This window comes from Salvelinus sp. IW2-2015, linkage group LG33 (assembly GCF_002910315.2).
Source record: "Salvelinus sp. IW2-2015 linkage group LG33, ASM291031v2, whole genome shotgun sequence".
Taxonomy (NCBI): domain Eukaryota; kingdom Metazoa; phylum Chordata; class Actinopteri; order Salmoniformes; family Salmonidae; genus Salvelinus; species Salvelinus sp. IW2-2015.
In genome coordinates, this window is record NC_036872.1 from 12,794,038 (window position 1) to 12,811,563 (window position 17,526).

General features: G+C 41.2%; 2 protein-coding genes across 3 annotated transcripts in view; both read right to left on the bottom strand.

Annotated features, from left to right (window-relative positions):
* Positions 1-4,078: 4,078 nt before the first annotated feature.
* LOC111957615 (ras-related protein Rab-35) lies at positions 4,079-13,448 on the bottom strand. 2 transcript variants are annotated; one of them, XM_023978494.2, is made up of 6 exons: positions 13,136-13,448; positions 9,843-9,893; positions 9,556-9,679; positions 5,344-5,468; positions 4,847-4,971; positions 4,079-4,671 (listed from the first exon to the last, which is right to left on the bottom strand). In XM_023978494.2, the coding sequence occupies exons 1-6, from the start codon at positions 13,185-13,187 to the stop codon at positions 4,543-4,545; spliced, it is 606 nt and encodes a 201-aa protein (XP_023834262.1). In that variant the 5' UTR covers positions 13,188-13,448; the 3' UTR covers positions 4,079-4,542. The 2 variants fall into 2 exon arrangements, with proteins under 2 accessions (XP_023834262.1, XP_023834261.1); XM_023978493.2 differs by having other exon boundaries at positions 13,091-13,272.
* A 2,578-nt stretch (positions 13,449-16,026) lies between these two features.
* LOC111957389 (stalled ribosome sensor GCN1) overlaps positions 16,027-17,526 on the bottom strand; it is a 34,940-nt gene continuing 33,440 nt past the window's right edge. The window contains exons 56-57 of the mRNA XM_023978187.2: positions 16,875-17,096; positions 16,027-16,743 (exon numbers count right to left, since the gene is read on the bottom strand). Of these exons, the coding sequence (XP_023833955.1) occupies positions 16,618-16,743; positions 16,875-17,096 (348 nt within the window). The 3' untranslated portion in view covers positions 16,027-16,617. The remainder of the gene's footprint in view (positions 16,744-16,874; positions 17,097-17,526) is intronic.

Sequence of the window (17,526 nt, forward strand, 5' to 3'; positions counted from 1 at the left end):
AAAGCCCCCATTGATTTTGTTATAATGTTTGAGCATATGAACACAGCATTAGCCATGTCAAAATGTGTAGAAATGCAGAAGATTTGCATTAACTGCAAAACATTTCTCTCAGCTCCATGGCAACATGTATAGAATTGCAGAAAGATTGGCTTTAAAACAGCAATATTTGATTCAGCTCCATGAAGAATTGCAGGAAATCAGTTTTAAAATGGCATTTTATTTCAGCTCCATGGCAAAATGTATAGAATTGCAGAAAGATTGGCTTTAAAACAGCAATATTTGATTCAGCTCCATGAAGAATTGCAGGAAATTAGTTTTAAAATTGCATTTTATTTCAGCTCCATGGCAAGATGTATAGAATTGCAGGAAATTTGGTCTGTGTATGTTTTTGCACCGCTCAACCCTTATGGTGGGTCGCGACTCAAAAGACACCTCAATTAGTGGGTCATGAAGTAAAAAAGTTTGGGAATCCGTGTCTAAGCAGCTGTGGTGTTGTATTGATCTGGGAGGATGGTTAAGTGGGTCTAACACCAGGAGCCAGTCAGCTCTGATAGGTACTGACTAGCTGCATGATTATAGTGGATATTAAGCCAACCACACACAGTTAGACTGCAGCCTCAGAACTGAGTGATGAGAAGTTATTCTGCATGCTAAGTTAGGGTTGGTTGAACATGGATCAAACATGAACTTATATTACGAACGGGATCAAACAACACTTATGACCAGAATGTAAGTTTTCTCATATCCTTGTCTTTTTGGAGAGAAAAACTAAATTCTGTAGTAATGTAACAGGCCAGAGGTCTTGAACTCAGCCTCATGGCCTGTTGTCACCAGAGGGGTATACTACAAAATAAGTTATATGACTTAGGCAGCTAATTTGGCAAACAAATATTCTGAAATAACTCAAACGAAAAATAGAAAGATGACCATAAAATGGGCACAGTCTAATTAACTTAACCAAAAACACATATCTAAGATTTGCTTTCTTAATGGAGCAGAAAATCAATAGTTATTTCTGGTTGTTTATCAAAGTTAGTTGGTCAATTCATGAATCCTTCTTTGTAGTATAGACCTCTGGTGTTCCTGGGCGTGGCCTCTGGTAGAAACGTTTGGCCGTTCTGGTCATTCAGAGGGGATACGTTCAAGAGCTCTGGCCTGCTAGTTACTTACATCCATGTTATAGTTTTTTCAGTTTAATGTAATGTACTCTTCATGTATATGTTATGTCCAAAATTACTGTCAATTGTATTGTTTTAATTTTCTATTTGAATACTCTTTTTAAAGTGTGTCTCCTGTCCTCAATCTTACTGTTAATCAGCCTGAATGCTGTGGGAAGAGTTGTTCTCCTGCGTTGAGTGTTTGTGTGTCTGTGTGTGCACGTTGTGTAAAAAGCAGACATTCCATGGAGTGTGTCACCTGCTTGTCCTTATGGGTCATGTTCTTTGGAATTTCACTTCATCTCGGTGTTTGTCCTTTTTCATTTACCAATGACAAACATTGTTTGGGTTGCCAAACTATTTGGAACCTTTGAAAATAAGGCATTGACCATGGTCATTTGGGGGAGTTAATGTGGGAATCTGTGGGTCTTGGTATGGATTCTTTTTGTATCAGTACACCCATTTCCCCCCTGACTCACCACCATAGGGTAAGAAACATAGCGTTCTGTCAACCTCATTATTGGACAAGCTTCAATAATGACACCGTTGCCATTTAGCCTTCATAAATTAATGTGGTACTGAACTTAAACAGCTGCCCCTTTCTCTCCTGACACATTAAAGCTTTTTCTGTAATGGTAAGGGACTATATACCCTGCTCCAGTCAATTGAATATGGATAATGCACACTGTTGTAAGAGTAATATTTATAAGGTCATTAAATAAGATGGCGACTTTAATGTAGTCTTGACACTAAAAGGCACGATCTCAGATCACAAGTGAACTTAGAAACAAAGACAGTTTGAAATGGTAAGTGAGAATGACAGCTATGTGATTTGACACAGGTTACATATGCTTAAGTATATATGCATTTACGCATTAATATGCATACTCGTTCAAATATTGTACATATGACATGACAAACTAGTTTATCTATATCAATGACAATTTCATAAAGAGGTACATAATGTTTATTATGGGGCTGGAAATGTAAAAGAGTATGGTTTTATATTCATAGCAAATTACTATTTTTAGTATTGGGGATAAAATATCCAAAACACTAACTCAGAATGGATTTTTATAACAATTATTCTATATGTGGGGGCCACTGTGAAAAAAATACATGGGGACAGAAAGAAAGTATCTTGGTAGAGTTACTACTTACTTTGGCTTCTCTCCATGTATTGAGAAAAACACCATTTACCATGCCACTCATATTCTAAGTAAATGAATGATCTAACTGAGTATAGTAGTTTCCTTGTGGTCAACAACAATAAAACAGCTTTAAGACACATTCAAGTGGCACAATACCTCCATAGTTTTATTCACAAAAAGCAAGAAGTTCAAAACAAATCAAGGCCAAGCTTCAAATCATTGACAAAAGACAGCAGTCGTTGTGTCAAATATTTATTTTAAAACGTTTATTGATTAAATTCATGTAGGGAAATTGAATAGTACATCTCTTTTCTCCAGTGTACAGCCAACCACTGCTGATAAGTGTGTTTCAACCATAGCACACGAGGCATGTCAATACATGCACAGTTGCAAATGTGTATGTTCTATATACTGAATAAACACATATTTTTTATATACACAATGAATAGAAATCATACAGTCAGATTTGATACCATTTCTCCACTGCCTGGCATGTGTCACCCAACGCTCAGGTTGTGGCACTGTCATGTGCCCCACCCCAATGGTCGTCTGGTTAGGGTCACAGATTTCCCAGCTCCACATCATGACCACCTCAGCTATCCTCAAGCAGAGGAATAGGTATTCGGGGCCCGGATGTGTGTAGGAGAGGGCTGAGGCCAGGGATTCCATTTCTCCATCACTAATGGTCCCCCATAGCAGACCCAGAGAGGAACCTGTCACACCGCCCGCCTGCCACACACTCAAGCGGAACACTGGATAGTAACACTTCAGTTGAATGGGTAACCAGATTGTGACAAGTCCTAGATAAAAACATGACACGACCAGGCATAAACATGTGTTAACAGTTCAGAATATCTTGCAAGCTGAAAGTCCTGGACAATTTATGAATACTACATGCATGTCAGATAACATATACATACCCCTTCAAACAAAGTGTTTCGTGTTAAACACACATGGCTAACCAGTTTGCAACAGTACAGGGTTAGTGCACTGACTCCCATTTCCTGTCAACACAGTCCTGGCATAAACCAAATTCACCCTGTAATGATGATAAAGATGTCCAATATCATTACAATGCCCCACAAGTGACCAAAGCTAAGGGGGTTGAATCCATAGCTGTGAAGAGGTGCTGATATGAGGGTGTTTGGTGCATGGGAATAGGGAGGCCTGCAGCTGAAGTGTGGTTAGAGAGAGCAGCGCTGGGCTCCCCCCCCGCCGCCCGAGAGTTACCCAGGCCTTAACCCAAAACGACTACGCCCAGTGGGCTTCTATCACAACAGTCCAACAGGGAGAGCCAAAGAACTCACTTTTCATTCACATCACATATTGGCAGTATCATTGTTAAAAAAATAAAATAAAAAAAAGTGGAAGATTTTCTTTTAAAAGCAAACTTAGTGCACAATAAGACTGCAATGAGTGGTAGATGGCAGAGCATTGTGTCCCCCGGGCCATGGGAGTGGTTCACTGCTCTGAACAGGTCGTTGGCTGATCGATCGACATTACTATAGGACAAAGGGGAGGAGAAAAAGCTTGGCAAAAAAAATGTGAAAAAATAAACTAAGAAGATAGTCACCAATTCTGTCCATTGTATTGGTTGCTAAAGGGTGCCCATCAATCATCATTTTTCCCCCATTAAGTCAAAAACAAATTAGTTCATGATCAGTTGGTGTGAACCGTGGTAAATAAAGGTGTCTGAAAAGTCAAAATAAAAATGTACAAAAGGTTGTGAATCCCTTCCCTCATACCCCATCCAGTTTTTCATTTAGACCCGTTCCAACAACCGACACCCACTGCCCCCACCCCAAAAAAAATGTATCATCCGAAAAAGTGAGTCCTCCTCTTCAGGTGCAGAGTTTCACTTGGCTCGTAATGTCCCGTGTGAAGTGGAATGACAAGGAGAAAATAGATACGGATGTAAGAATATTTGTATACGCATATAGAAATCAGAGCATTATGGCCGTCAGTTTTCAGCTTGCAGATCCTTCAAGAAAGGAGGATCTCTTAAATATTGCCCATCTGCTGAATTCCAAATAAAACTTGATCTGACTAATATAATCTGTACATTTTTAGTTAAGTCTCCATGATTTGTTTGTTCGTTCAAAGGGGACCGTTTTAATTAATTTTTTTCATTGTATATTTATTAAATCTATCTTAATTTAGATGCTTGGAGTCCCATCCCGTGTGCCGTCTCTGAGGCAGACGCTGGTGGTCTTTGTGATTGGGGTTTGAGTTCGCTAGCAGCACTTTTTCTTTCGTTTACTGTTCTTGGAGAGTTTGACCACGTCGTTCTGTTGCTGCTGCTGCTGCTTGGCCAGCACCTCCTTCTTGGCTCTTAGCACTAACTCTGTGATGCAGTTAAACATCTGTGGGGAAAAGACAAAAAAAACATGGTGAACACAATCAACTAACATTTTTAGGATGAGAGCTTGTTTTCTTTCCCTCCACTAAAAGCAACAAACTCGCCTTCAAGCCCATGTCCCATGAACAACTCCACCCCTTCAACTTTCCACTACTTATACCAGAGGACCCCTGACCCACCTCTTCAACATTGATGTTCTCTTTTGCACTTGTCTCAAAGAGGTTGATGCTCATCTGCTCTGCAAACTTCTGTGCATCAGTCGTCTCCACCACCTTTGAGTTGGGATCGTCGTTCTTGTTTCCCACTGAGGAAGAATATGAATAGGAAGACCATTTGAGCTTTCTCAACTCCAAGTAGGGACTATAAAGTCTGTTTTATTACTTCCCAGATTCCAGTGAGCATTTCCCAAAATTTTTCCAAAATTTTTTTACTCTGAAAATGATGCAGAAAGTAAGAGAACCACGTGAACCCCCACACATACAGACAGGGTGAAACGTGCAAATTAATAAATTTTTCTAATTACTTTTAAAAAACGAGTTAATGTTCTACTAAGTTAATCATATCTTTGAATATTTTGTTTTAATGTCTGGATGGATTTCATAAGGCCTTGCAAGGGTCCCTGATGCAACAACACTGCACTGGGTAAAGGTCATTGAAACAGGTGGACTGGACTCACCTAATATTCGACACACATCATCACAGTTCTGGTTGATTTCATGTAGCCATCGTTTCACATTGACAAAGGACTCGGCACTCGTGACATCATATACCACTATGACCCCATGCGTTCCCCTGTAGTATCTGGAGAGAAAGAGAGAGAGAGAAAGGTCAGCATTTTGACACATTTCATGTCCACTAGGGGGAGCCCAACTCAAAGAGAACTGCCAGAATAAAGGAAACACTTGAATAAATGACAGATAAAGTATATTGAAAGCAAGTTCTTCCACACAGCTGTGGTTCCTGAGCTAATTAAGCAATTAGCATCATCATGTTCAGGGTAATGTATAAAAGATTGCCCAGTTGCCCATCATTTTGCCTAGACGAGATCTCGGTGAGTTTGGGGGGGGGGGGTCTCAAAGAAGCATAGGGTGTGTGTCACCAGTTCAACCCAATTGAACACTTATGGGAGATTCTGGAGCGACTCCTGAGACAGCATTTTCCACCACCACTTTATGATGGTATTTCCTTTATTTTGGCAGTTACCTGTATTACAAACACACATTAAATTTTCAATCAATCCCAACAAACTGATGTTAACAAAGCCAAAAGTATGCTTGAAGGACTACCCATTCTCACATGAAGTAGAAATGCTTCCTTTTGATCCCATAGACCAGGGTTCCCCTCAGTAGATGGCCCGTGGGACATATTCAGTGATTTGTTCTTGAACATAAGACTATAAATCACCAGTAAATGAATTCAGTGATTTTAATATAGGAAATCTGTTCAAGTATTCCCACGCATAAATAGAGAGACATATGTGATCATATCCCAATGTAATCTATGTTTGAAATTATTCAGTTTTTTGTCAAATACTACTTCTGTTATTGCGGTCAATTTGCAGTATACAAATGATTTATATCCATGTTCCAGCCCATGACCATCCGCTGAAGGAACTAATCGTCCCACGGCTGAATGGAATTGGGGATAGACGCAGACCTGTTACAATAAATGGCACAATATAACAATAATCTATTTCCTTTCGTCGCCCTCTAACAGCCAACATGAACTGAAAGCCTATTACATATACACCAACTCCACATGCTGCTTGGAGTTCAATAATCCCTATTAGTGTCCTGAAATCATGAGAGCAGGAAGGGGTGTGTCTGAGGCAGGGTAGGGCAGCGGTCGGCAGGAAACCAGAGCTGATGCTTATCACAGGAATATGACAGAGAGATATACATGGAGGGGAAAGGCAGACATGCAAGTAGAGGACAGCCACAGTATTCATGAAAACCTGCCCCCCCCCCCCCACAATGTCTGAAAAGTAGGCCACAAAGAGAGGGGGCATCCCCCCTCTGACTGCAGTGCACCACACACACACACAATATACAGCTTTCAAAGGGGTGTGTGTGTGTGTGTGTGTGTGTGTGTGTGTGTGTGTGTGTGTGTGTGTGTGTGTGTGTGTGTGTGATTGCATTGGCCAGACAGAAGCTTCATCTGTCACACACAGCCCAGCAGTAACGGACCAGTCAGCGGGGCGTTCTGCACAGATGAATGGAGAACCAGAAACACGCAACAGGCACAGGGGCAGTTCCTCCACCACACACAGGCTGCTGTCCACTACAAAGACATATATTCAGACAGACATATGGCAGCTATGGACTGTGACTGACAGACATAAGGCTAAACACACCCTGGCTGGGCTGACCACTGAAATGCACTTAGGCCTAATGAGGCACCATGCCACTACTTCTCCACAATTAACAATCAGCAAAAAACAACCCAGCAGCACTCGCTACCCCTCTCCTCACACAGCCAGCCAGGTTTCCAGACACACTGACTGCATTCTGTAGACTTGTAGGAGGTTTACCACAGGAAAACCAGCAGCTCTGTTTGAGGGTAATTCGGCATATTTTCCAGAGGGTTTTGATTAAAAAAAATAAAAAACATATCAACAGGTTCAAATGCCTCTCTTTCTCAAAACCTTTTATTTTTTTGAGTGAATGGCGGCAAGGTTTCTACTTTCTCCACTCTTTCATAGTCCCAGGCAATCAAAGCCAAACAGTGTCAAAGGTCTGTACAGTCCTCGTCAAAGTCCAAAGGGGTGAATAGTTTTTAGACGCTGTGCTGTCCATGTCAAACTGAGAGTAGTGTGAGTCAGATGGTTGTAAGGTGCTGTAATGAGGACTAGCTCACAGACCTTTAGTCCACCTTCCTGAGTGACGGCATTCTTGTTCAGAAACACAGACTACTCATCACTACGAGAGGTTGAACGTTTAAATCGGCATGGCCGATTTTATTAGGACCAATTTCAAGTTCATAGCAATCGGTAATTGTCATTTTTGGACGCCGATTATGGCCGATTACATTGCACTCCACGAGGAGACTGAGTGGCAGGCAGACCACCTGTTATGCGAGTGCAGCAAGGAGCCAAGGTAAATTGCTAGCTAGCATTAAACTTATCTTATAAAAAACTATCAATCTTAACATAATCACTAGTTAACTACACACGGTTGATGATATTACTAGTTTAACTAGTTTGTCCTGCGTTGCAAATAATCAATGCGGTGCCTGTTAGTTTATCATCGAATCACAGCCTACTTCGCCAAACGGGTGATGATTTAACAAGCGCACTCGCGAAAAAAAGCACTGTCGTTGCACCAATGTACATAAACATCAATGCCTTTCTTAAAAATCAATACACAAGTGTATTTTTTAAAACCTGCACCCGTTTGATAAAATACGTTTTCGAAATGATAGTTTCCAGATTTTTACCGTATTAATGACCTAGGGCTTGTATTTCTGTGTGTTTATTATATTATTATTAAGTCTACGATTTGATATAGCAGTCTGACTGAGCTGTGGATGGCAGCAGCAGGCTCGTAAGCATTCATTCAAACAGCACTTTTCTGCGTTTGCCAGCAGCTCTTCGCAATGTTTGAAGCACAGCGCTGTTTATGACTTCAAGCTAATCAATTCCCGATATTAGGCTGGCAATACTATAGTGCCTAGAAGAACATCCAATAGTCAAAGGTATATGAAATACAAATGGTATAGAGAAATAGTCCTATAATTCTTATAATAACTACAACCTAAAACTTCTTAGCTGGGAATATTGAAGACTCATGTTAAAAGGAACCACCAGCTTTCATATGTTCTCATGTTCTGAGCAAGGAACATATTAAACATTAGCTTTTTACATGGCACATATTGCACTTTTACTTTCTTCTCCAACACTGTTTTTGCATTATTTAAACCAAATTGAACACGTTTCATTATTTATTTGAGACTAAATTGATGTATTATATTAAGTAAAAATTTTAAAAAGTGTTCATTCAGTATTGTTGTAATTGTCATTATTATTATAAAAAAAGAAAAAGAAATATCGTCCGATTAATCGGTATCGGCTTTTTTTGGTCCATTTTTTTATTTATTTTAATTTTAAATCGGCGTTGAAAAATCATAATCGGTCAACCTCTAATCACTACACCTATTTCTCATGACAGAGAGGAGAATGACTGGGCACACTCATCCACTTCAGCTTAGAAAGTCCTCACTTGAGAGAAGATACCAGCCATAGTTCAAAAACGTATATGAATTCAGAGAGGAATGTCTTCCAATTCTGTTTTTGCTTGTAATTTGTGTCCACAATTGAAAAAAAAGGCAATGACGTGACCATATTCCACTTGGCACATTACAAGAAAAAAAAGATGCATTTGACAGCCAGCTAAATACCGGTGTCCCAAGAAACCCAGACTCCACACTGCACAGGAGTAATTATCTGTCAAACATGCAGCCAAGGTACACAACGGATAGAAAATGTGAACATTTGGAGAGTGACGGCAAGGACAAGGAAAAAATTAAATTCCATTGGTACAAATTAAGTAAATATAACAAGGTGAAGCAAAACAATGGGGATGACACCCAAGTGAGAGAGGCATTGAGCTCCAATCTTTACAGTCCTATAATTCTGTATGACTAAAACATGCCTGTTACTAAAATGTGTAATTAGGCTCTGTGGAGAATTCCATCAGTTTCCAAAAAGAGCACAGGTGTTATTTTAAATGTCTTTGAGAAGTACTTGCTCAACATATCTTAAAAAGTTGGCATCGTAAAATATCCCCTGAATATCAGTTGACATGTTAGAATGTTGCATGGTCAATGGGGCATGTGTGAGTCTTGCTAACAGCCCAGTGTGAAAGTGAGCGTTGCCTCTTCCTGTACTTACGTGGAGGTGATGGTGCGGAAGCGCTCCTGTCCTGCCGTATCCCAGATCTGCAGCTTCACCTTCTCCCCATTGATCACCACTGTCCGGATCTTGAAGTCCACTCCAATCGTGGTGATGTAACTACCTGCAAACACACACACACAAAAAAACAGGTTATGAGACCCAGTGTTTGATTTGCAAGGCAAGTACTCACTGTACACAGTGCAAGTTGGACAGTTGTTCAAATTCAACAGACCAAATGACTCATAACCTGCTAGGGGGGGGTTAGGAGTAACATTTACTCTTACCTGAAAATGTGTTGTCTGCAAACCGCAGGAGGAGACTGCTCTTCCCCACTCCTGAAAAGGACAGGTTGAGTCAGGTTAAAAAGGCTTACAACAAGCTAGGCAGGAGATGTGATTTCTTACCACCCTTTAATTATGACAGTTAGGCTACACAGAGGTTTCTAGAAGTAAGCTCATTTGAAAGAAGATTTTGATTTATCTAAGTTTGGGTTGTTTTGTAAAGAGTTCAGATTTCCACAGCTCTTTTTCTCTAATCATAAAATGGCCAGGAAGAATAACAGAGGTACATAACCACCTACAACTAGGCTGGTGTGTCTCCTGACCTCTTTGGTATAGGTAAATTAGCACAGTCAGATAGCCAGCCCTTGACAGCAGGCACTCAGACAAATACATGTTATCTACTGTAGCCTTGTATAAAGACAGTGATAGCTGAACTCTGCATTACCTTTAGTAGGTTAAAAATCACAATAACACAGAGGTATAGTTTTGATACAAATGATGCAGGTCAGGTACAGACCATAACATCCCGGGACGGTTTCGCTAATAACTTTGTATTGTCAACCAATAAGCAATGAGATAACACATTCAGCGAAATCCCCAAGAGGCACAGACAGGTGGGCTAGTTAACCGTCAGGTGAGTTGGCAAAACTGTCAGAGTTGAATTGTGAGTCCAGGAGGAGGGACTAACAGCTCAGATCAGTTGCTAGCGGAAGGTAATGTGATCGTGTCTGGCTGCGGGTGATTGGTCCCGAGTTAAAAGCCCATCAGAAAACAAATCCCTCTGATCGCTCTCTGTAGTTTCATTCGTTCACCAGACTCAACATTACTGGCAGCTACAAGAAACAGAGATAGTGTCCTATATGCGGGTGGAATATAATTTAAACAACACTGTCACCTGTCAGGCCACTAACAACCACATCAAAGACAAGTACAACTCTCATAAGCCTAACATTCACACAGAGAGCATCTGGGGAATCCCAGGGCTCTACTGCATCACACATTCCTCCCTGTTGATGTCCAATCAGGGGGATAATAAGAGTTCAGTCATGCTCTTCCAGCTACCCAGACAAAGCAGAACCAGATCACCATATAGGCTATGTCATTATCATCTTTTTAAAATCAGGCCGTTGTATGCCAGGAAAACCATTCTTTGTTTTGAATGATGGACTGGACAGCCTAGTCAGTCAGTAGGGCCGGGACGATACCCGTATTGCGATACTCGTTAGTATCATGGCAAGGGAACAAAACACAAAGCGGATTTAACTTCTTTAAGAAAACAGCCTTAATGTTGGAAACAAATCATTAGGTTGTCATCCAGAGTCACATTTATTTGTTTTCCAAGCTAAAGCACACAATATTTTCCATACAGCAGGTTGTTATAGGACCAAAGAGTTATCTGCTTCGTGTTGCCATGGAAAAAATATATCGCAATACTGGTATCGTCCCGGCCTCATCAATCAGTCTTGATAACAGGGAATCATAATCAATGACTGAGTGAGTCGAGAAGAAACCCGTTGAAGCTCTGGTACCTGGCATGTCCACATCTGGTCTGACTGGTAAAACATCCCTCAGTGATACTTGGAAAGACTTATCAGTGCAGCCCTGTCTTTGAAGGAGTACTTAAGCAGTCATATTAGGTACCTGTGGTGAAGATATAGGCCATTGCCTGCTCACTTGTAAAAACGACTGTCCAGGGCAATAAGCAAAAGCCACAAAATACAGTACATGTTATTCAAATCCCCAGTACTATATTTAGGCCAGGTAACAAAGGTGAAGCACAGTAGCCTGGGTGGGTGCTAGTTGGTTTCTGCTTTGTTGTTGTCATGGAAAACACCAGCTACAGGTGAGGTGGACCTCTGTCAGTCCAAACACTGGTTTTCCTTGACCAATTACCTGCCGAAGGACCAAGAGGTGCCGAAAGGGACCATTGATCAGAGCTCCTAAACCCTGTATGTCAGATCTATCTGGGCAGCAATTTAATGTTTAGGCTCTCTGTCTGAGACAAGGGGGGGTCAGGACTCTCATTTGAGCATTGGTTTCAATCTTCCCTGAATCTCACAACAGCGGTACCAATACTGGTTCCAGACTGCAGCCAAGGGGACACAGCACCCTGTGTGTCTGTGGTAGTAAAAGGGCTGCTGTCTTGCCCACTATTGTGATCAGCCAGCTGATGGGATAGTGCCAGGACTGGGAGTGTCAATGGCTGAAAGGATCTTTGGAAATGCAATGTTGCTTGTAGATGTATGTTTTCACATGAATGCAGCAGTCTCTAGAATTAAAATAAACATGGTGGAAAAAACTGCAAATGTATTATGGAATTCAATCACTTAGTTGGATCTTGATAGTAAACCATTTAAATTCCTTCCTTATTGGTCTACTAACGTTAGGCCCTAGGGCAGAGATATTCAACTCTTAACCATCAGGCTCCACACCGTGTAGGGTTTCTGTTCTACTTGATAATTAATTGCACCCACATGATGTTCCCGGTCTAAATAAGTCCCTGATTCGAGGGGAACAATTAAAAAACGCAGTGGAACTGGCTTCGAGGTCCAGAGTTGAGTTTGAGGGCCCTATGCTAGGGGATCATCTAGAAATCATTCAGGGCTCATTGTAAACAACTCTGCGCTTGATGCAATCAGTATCACATAAATATTGCTAGTTTGTCATAGTTAACATTCCTTCACACAGGGAACACGCTGCTGAATTTTTTTTTCTTCTTCTAACTAACGTTACATTGACAAACCACCTAACGTAAACTAGCCAGCTCACAGCAGGATAACACCAGAGTAGCTGGTTGTCAACTCAAGGGAGGCTAGCTTTCTACCTAGTCGTTAGCTAGCTCCTGGGCTAACAAAAAAAAATTGGATCCAATAGCTAACGTTGACTGGCAAGTTAGCTAGCAAGCTAACAACACTTGGCAAGTTGTAAGAAATAAGTCAAATGTTCAGCTACAATATACATACTTGCAACGCCATAATAGCAAGTTAGTAAAATATTCCGCTAAATAACAGAAATACCTTAAAATGGATGGAATTCGTCCCAGTGTGGCAGTACTAGACGCTATCGTGCAATATCTGGCCTGATCGGCTGACATGCCCAGCGATGCACACCTCAGCGCAAGTGTCACCGCTCTCTCCCCAAAATATTTCTGTGCATTTTTAAAACTACACATAGTGACGTTCACTTAAACATGAGTCCAAAATCACGCTAGGAACCTCGACCTACTTTTCTGCGACTCATTGTGTAAATACCTGGAGAGGCCCATTTCCCGTTACGCATCCCCGGTATTCGCTTACCACTGTCACCGATGATGAGCAGCTTGAATAGGTAATCGTAGTCCCTGGCCATGCCGGTAGTTGGTGGGTTACCCCCGCCTTTTGCCGTTTACTATGCTCTTCTTATCGACTTGCTGTCCGAACCCGTGGCTTGTCGTACACAAGCACTACCCCCAATATGAATTAGAATGATTACCCCCCCTATGCCCAATTGCTAGCCCCCAAGCCGGCGGCTTTTTTCTCGGGGATTCGAGGTGTCAGCAATACTTTCCCTACGCTACAAATAGCCGGAACTCAGTTTCCTTGTCTGGTGGTGGCTGCACCCAACCCTTACGCGACCCAGAATCACTGCGCAGACGCACGACAAAGTCTTGGGCCCATTGATGCAGGGTGCTGTTGACTTCAGGTTGGCAGCTTTCAATTTGTTCCCGAATAACTCACTGATATAAAGACAGATTCAGATTGGATATTCGTCTGTAGTTTTCCTTACTTCCACCAACAGCAGTTAGGGACCGTCAACATAGTGACAAATCATATTTTTCAAATTTCAATAGCTCTTTAACCATTACTCCTAAAACTGGTTCTAGCTAACCCGATGGCATAGACACACTTTTTCTTTGCACTATATTAAATTATTCATTTTAATTTTTGAAATTCAATAGCACCTTGGTCATGTGACCCACACACCTCAAACAAGGTTCATAATGCACACTTAATGGGCCTACACATTGCACACCCTTTTGTTTGTCCATTTACATCTCATGAGATTTTACATACATTTTTTAAAGTTTCAAACTTCAATAGCTCCTTAGTCTTATGATCTACAACCCTCAAATTACTTTCAGAATATCCACTGAGTAGCCTTATATGTAGCACAACCTTTTGTTTGTCCATTTTAATCTCAGGTGATTTTACAATCAATTTCAATTGAATCAATTTTTCTTTGTTTTGAATTTCAATAGCTCTCTGGTCATGTGACCTAAAACCCTCAACTGCTGTCAGAATATCCACTGACAAGATTTATATATTCCACACCCTTTTGTTTGCCCATTTGCATCTCATGAGATTTTACATGACGTTTTCAAACTTAAAAATTTCAATAGCTACTTGGTCATGTGACCTACTGGACTCAAACAAGGTTCAGAATGTCCACTGACTACCCTTCTATATTGCACACCCTTTAGTTTGTCAATTTTCATCTCACACGATTTTACATTAATTTAGTCAACTTTAGAAGTTCAATAGCTCCTTGGTCATACTGACCTCAAACACGGTTCAGAATGTACACTCAGTGGGCCTACACATTTCACATCCTTTAGTTTGTCCATTTCCCTCACATGATTTTACATGAATTTTTTAAATTTCCATATGGCAAATGGATGGCTCCTTACTAGACGTCCGCGGGTGTTATTAAAATAGGCCGACGGCCTCAGGTCGCCCCCCAAGGCCTGGTCTTCCGGGAAGTCAAAAAATAACTGGGGTCATCAGGGAGAGGTCAGGGTGAATAAGCTAGAGTTATTCTAGTTGCACCCGCCGGTTTATACAGTTTGACAGATCAGAGTTTCTCCCTAAGGATAACATGGGTTTACAGGTTGTGCTCTAACTCTGCTTCTGTGCAGGCAATTTTCTAAATTCCTTTTGCCACATGTTCAGGGTCACCTGTACTTCTACAGATATCAACATGAAAAGATTGAATGGCCCCCTTCATATCCTAAAGGGGAAGTATGAACTTTACCATCAAATAGGACTGAAATCAACAAATTGGCAGGCTGAAATCATCACAGAAAGGGAAACAAATGGCATCACCATAATCGTGTGAGATGAAAATGGACAAACTAAAGGGTGTGCAATGTGTAGGCCCACTGAGTGTACATTCTGAACCTAGTCGGTCAGTAGGTCACATGATCAAGGAGCTATTGAAATGAGAAAGTTTGAAAAATTCATGTAAAATCGTGTGAGATGAAAAAGGACACATTAAAGGGTGTGCAATATAGAAGGGTAGTCAGTGGACATTCTGAACCTTGTTTGAGTCCAGTAGGTCACATGACCAATGAGCTATTGAAATGAGAAAGTTTGAAAAATTCATGTAAAACGTGCGAGATGAAAATGGACCAACTAAAGGGTGTGCAATGTGTAGGCCCACTGAGTGTACATTCTGAACCTTGTTTGAGGTCAGGTCACATGACCAAGGAGCTATTGAAATTCAAATGTGAAAAAAAGTTGGTACTTTGTTTACGCTCCCTAACTAATTCAACTAGGAATACAAAATGCTGTTCACATTTCCAAATGTTTATTAGCTTTGGAAACCAAATTAATATAGAAATCATGAAAATAAGTTAAGTAAATTTTCCATGACATTTATTTTAAGTCTGTGGCTCAAGTGGTTTGAAAAGTATTGAAGTTTGAAAGTGTGAATATCCAACCTGAAACTGTTTTTACCTCGGTGAATAACCGTACACCCTTGACCAGGGCCCGGTTTCATAGATTCAAGGTGCTGTTGACTTCAGGTTGGCACTTTTCCATTCTATAACTCTACACCACGTGTCAAACTCATTCCATGGTGGGCTGGGTGTCTGCAGGTTTTCGCTCCTCCCTTATGCTTGATCGATGAATGAAGGTCACTAATATGTAAGGAATTCCCCTCACCTGGTTGTCTAGGTCTTAATCGAAAGGAAAAACCAGCAGACACAAGACTCTCCCTGGAAGGAGTTTGACACCCCTGCTCAGGGCCCGATTTCCCAAAAGCATCTTATGGTTAAGTTTATCTTTAGAACAATATTCTAATGATTAACTTAGCCTTAAAATGCTTTTAGGAAACCGGCCCTGGACTGACAAATTTTGTGTAGTTTGTGTATCAAGGCAAAAAGCCAAGTTCAGTGACAGGGTGCCAAAAAGAATCAAGTTAATTCAGATTGTCAACCATTATAAAATCAAGTTTTATTTGATTTCTTTTTACAACTGTAATATTGATAAGAATATCAACTTTATCCTAAAGATAACTGGTTGCTTTCCCCACACAACTCACACACAAAACCAAAGAGGGATAAAACAGCGGAAAAGCAGGGGTCTAAATTTAATTGCTGCTTTGTTACTGGTGTCAGTGATGCGCTAAATAAATTCAAGAAAATAAGAGGGACATTTAATACACATTTAAATGTCAAAAGGTTATTGGCACAAATTACTTTCTTTATGCAGTGAGCTAACAGGAGTTTTACCTACACTTTGTGAGAGAGAACCAATGTTATAAATGTTTATAGAGCCACTTAAACAAGAAATGAAATTGTCCAAAGAGTGGGAATATGAAGGAAAGCGAGTGTTCATACTCATCCTTGGTCCATGGATAACATGGAGTTATTCGGGATGTATGCGTGTGTGAGGGTTCTCTCCATAGATGTATGTATTTGTTAGACATAACAGCTGAGTTCTCTTGATTGCCGTTGAGGTCTTTTCTGAGTACAAGAGCAACAGTATGGATTTTTTAAAACTGGGTTAAATCCTGTCCATCACGTGAGGATGGTGTCGTCAATCTCTTCGTTAGAGTCTGGAAGGCTGGAGATCTTCTTCAGGGAGCGGCGGTGACAGTCAGACAGCAGCTCATTACTAGCGGAGTCAAGGATGGCACTGACGCTCTGAAAGACAAACATATCATCACAGATTGTATTGTGAATGCACGCACAACTCAAATCCATCAGGCCAAGTATTATCTTCTTTATAATGAGTATTGAGACTGTTTATTTGTGCAAGTGTGTTTGTCACTGACTTGCATGGTCTGCTCTCCCTGACGCAGTCGGAGCAGGCTGACGATGGTGTGTTCGCTCTGGGCTCTGACGCTGGTGTTCTTGTCCTTGGTGTTGTCCAGCAGGCTCTTCACCAGCGGCTTGATGAGTGCGGGCTCCAGGGAGGGCGTGGCCTCGTCTTTAAACACCCACCACAGCACCCGCTCCGACACCAGCCTGATGTCACTGGACTGGTTCTGGAGACACTGAAGGGAAATGACAGGGGAGAGGTTACTGACAAATCAGAGGAGCACTGTCACAGTGTTCTTATTTCTTACCTATGTCCATACCCATGCAGCCACAGTGCTTAAACCTCTTAAATGTAAAGTCCCCATATTTGGGGACCCTATTAAATTGCATTTTATTCTATTCAGTCTGGTATGAGAACGGTAGCCCCTATCTGCAAAAGCAGGGTGTCTGCAGAAAGCTGATAATCTTGGCTATTGATCTGTGCCTTAATATTTGTTGTGACTTACTACCATATATGGGCATACGAATGTATAAGGGCAGGCCGAGCCGATGACCTCATTTCAAGATGGCTGCTACCTACATTCCGGTTAGCGTCGTGAAGCATAAACTAAATAAACACGGAATACGTCGATACCCACCGAAAGCCGGGACTCCACAGATCATGAG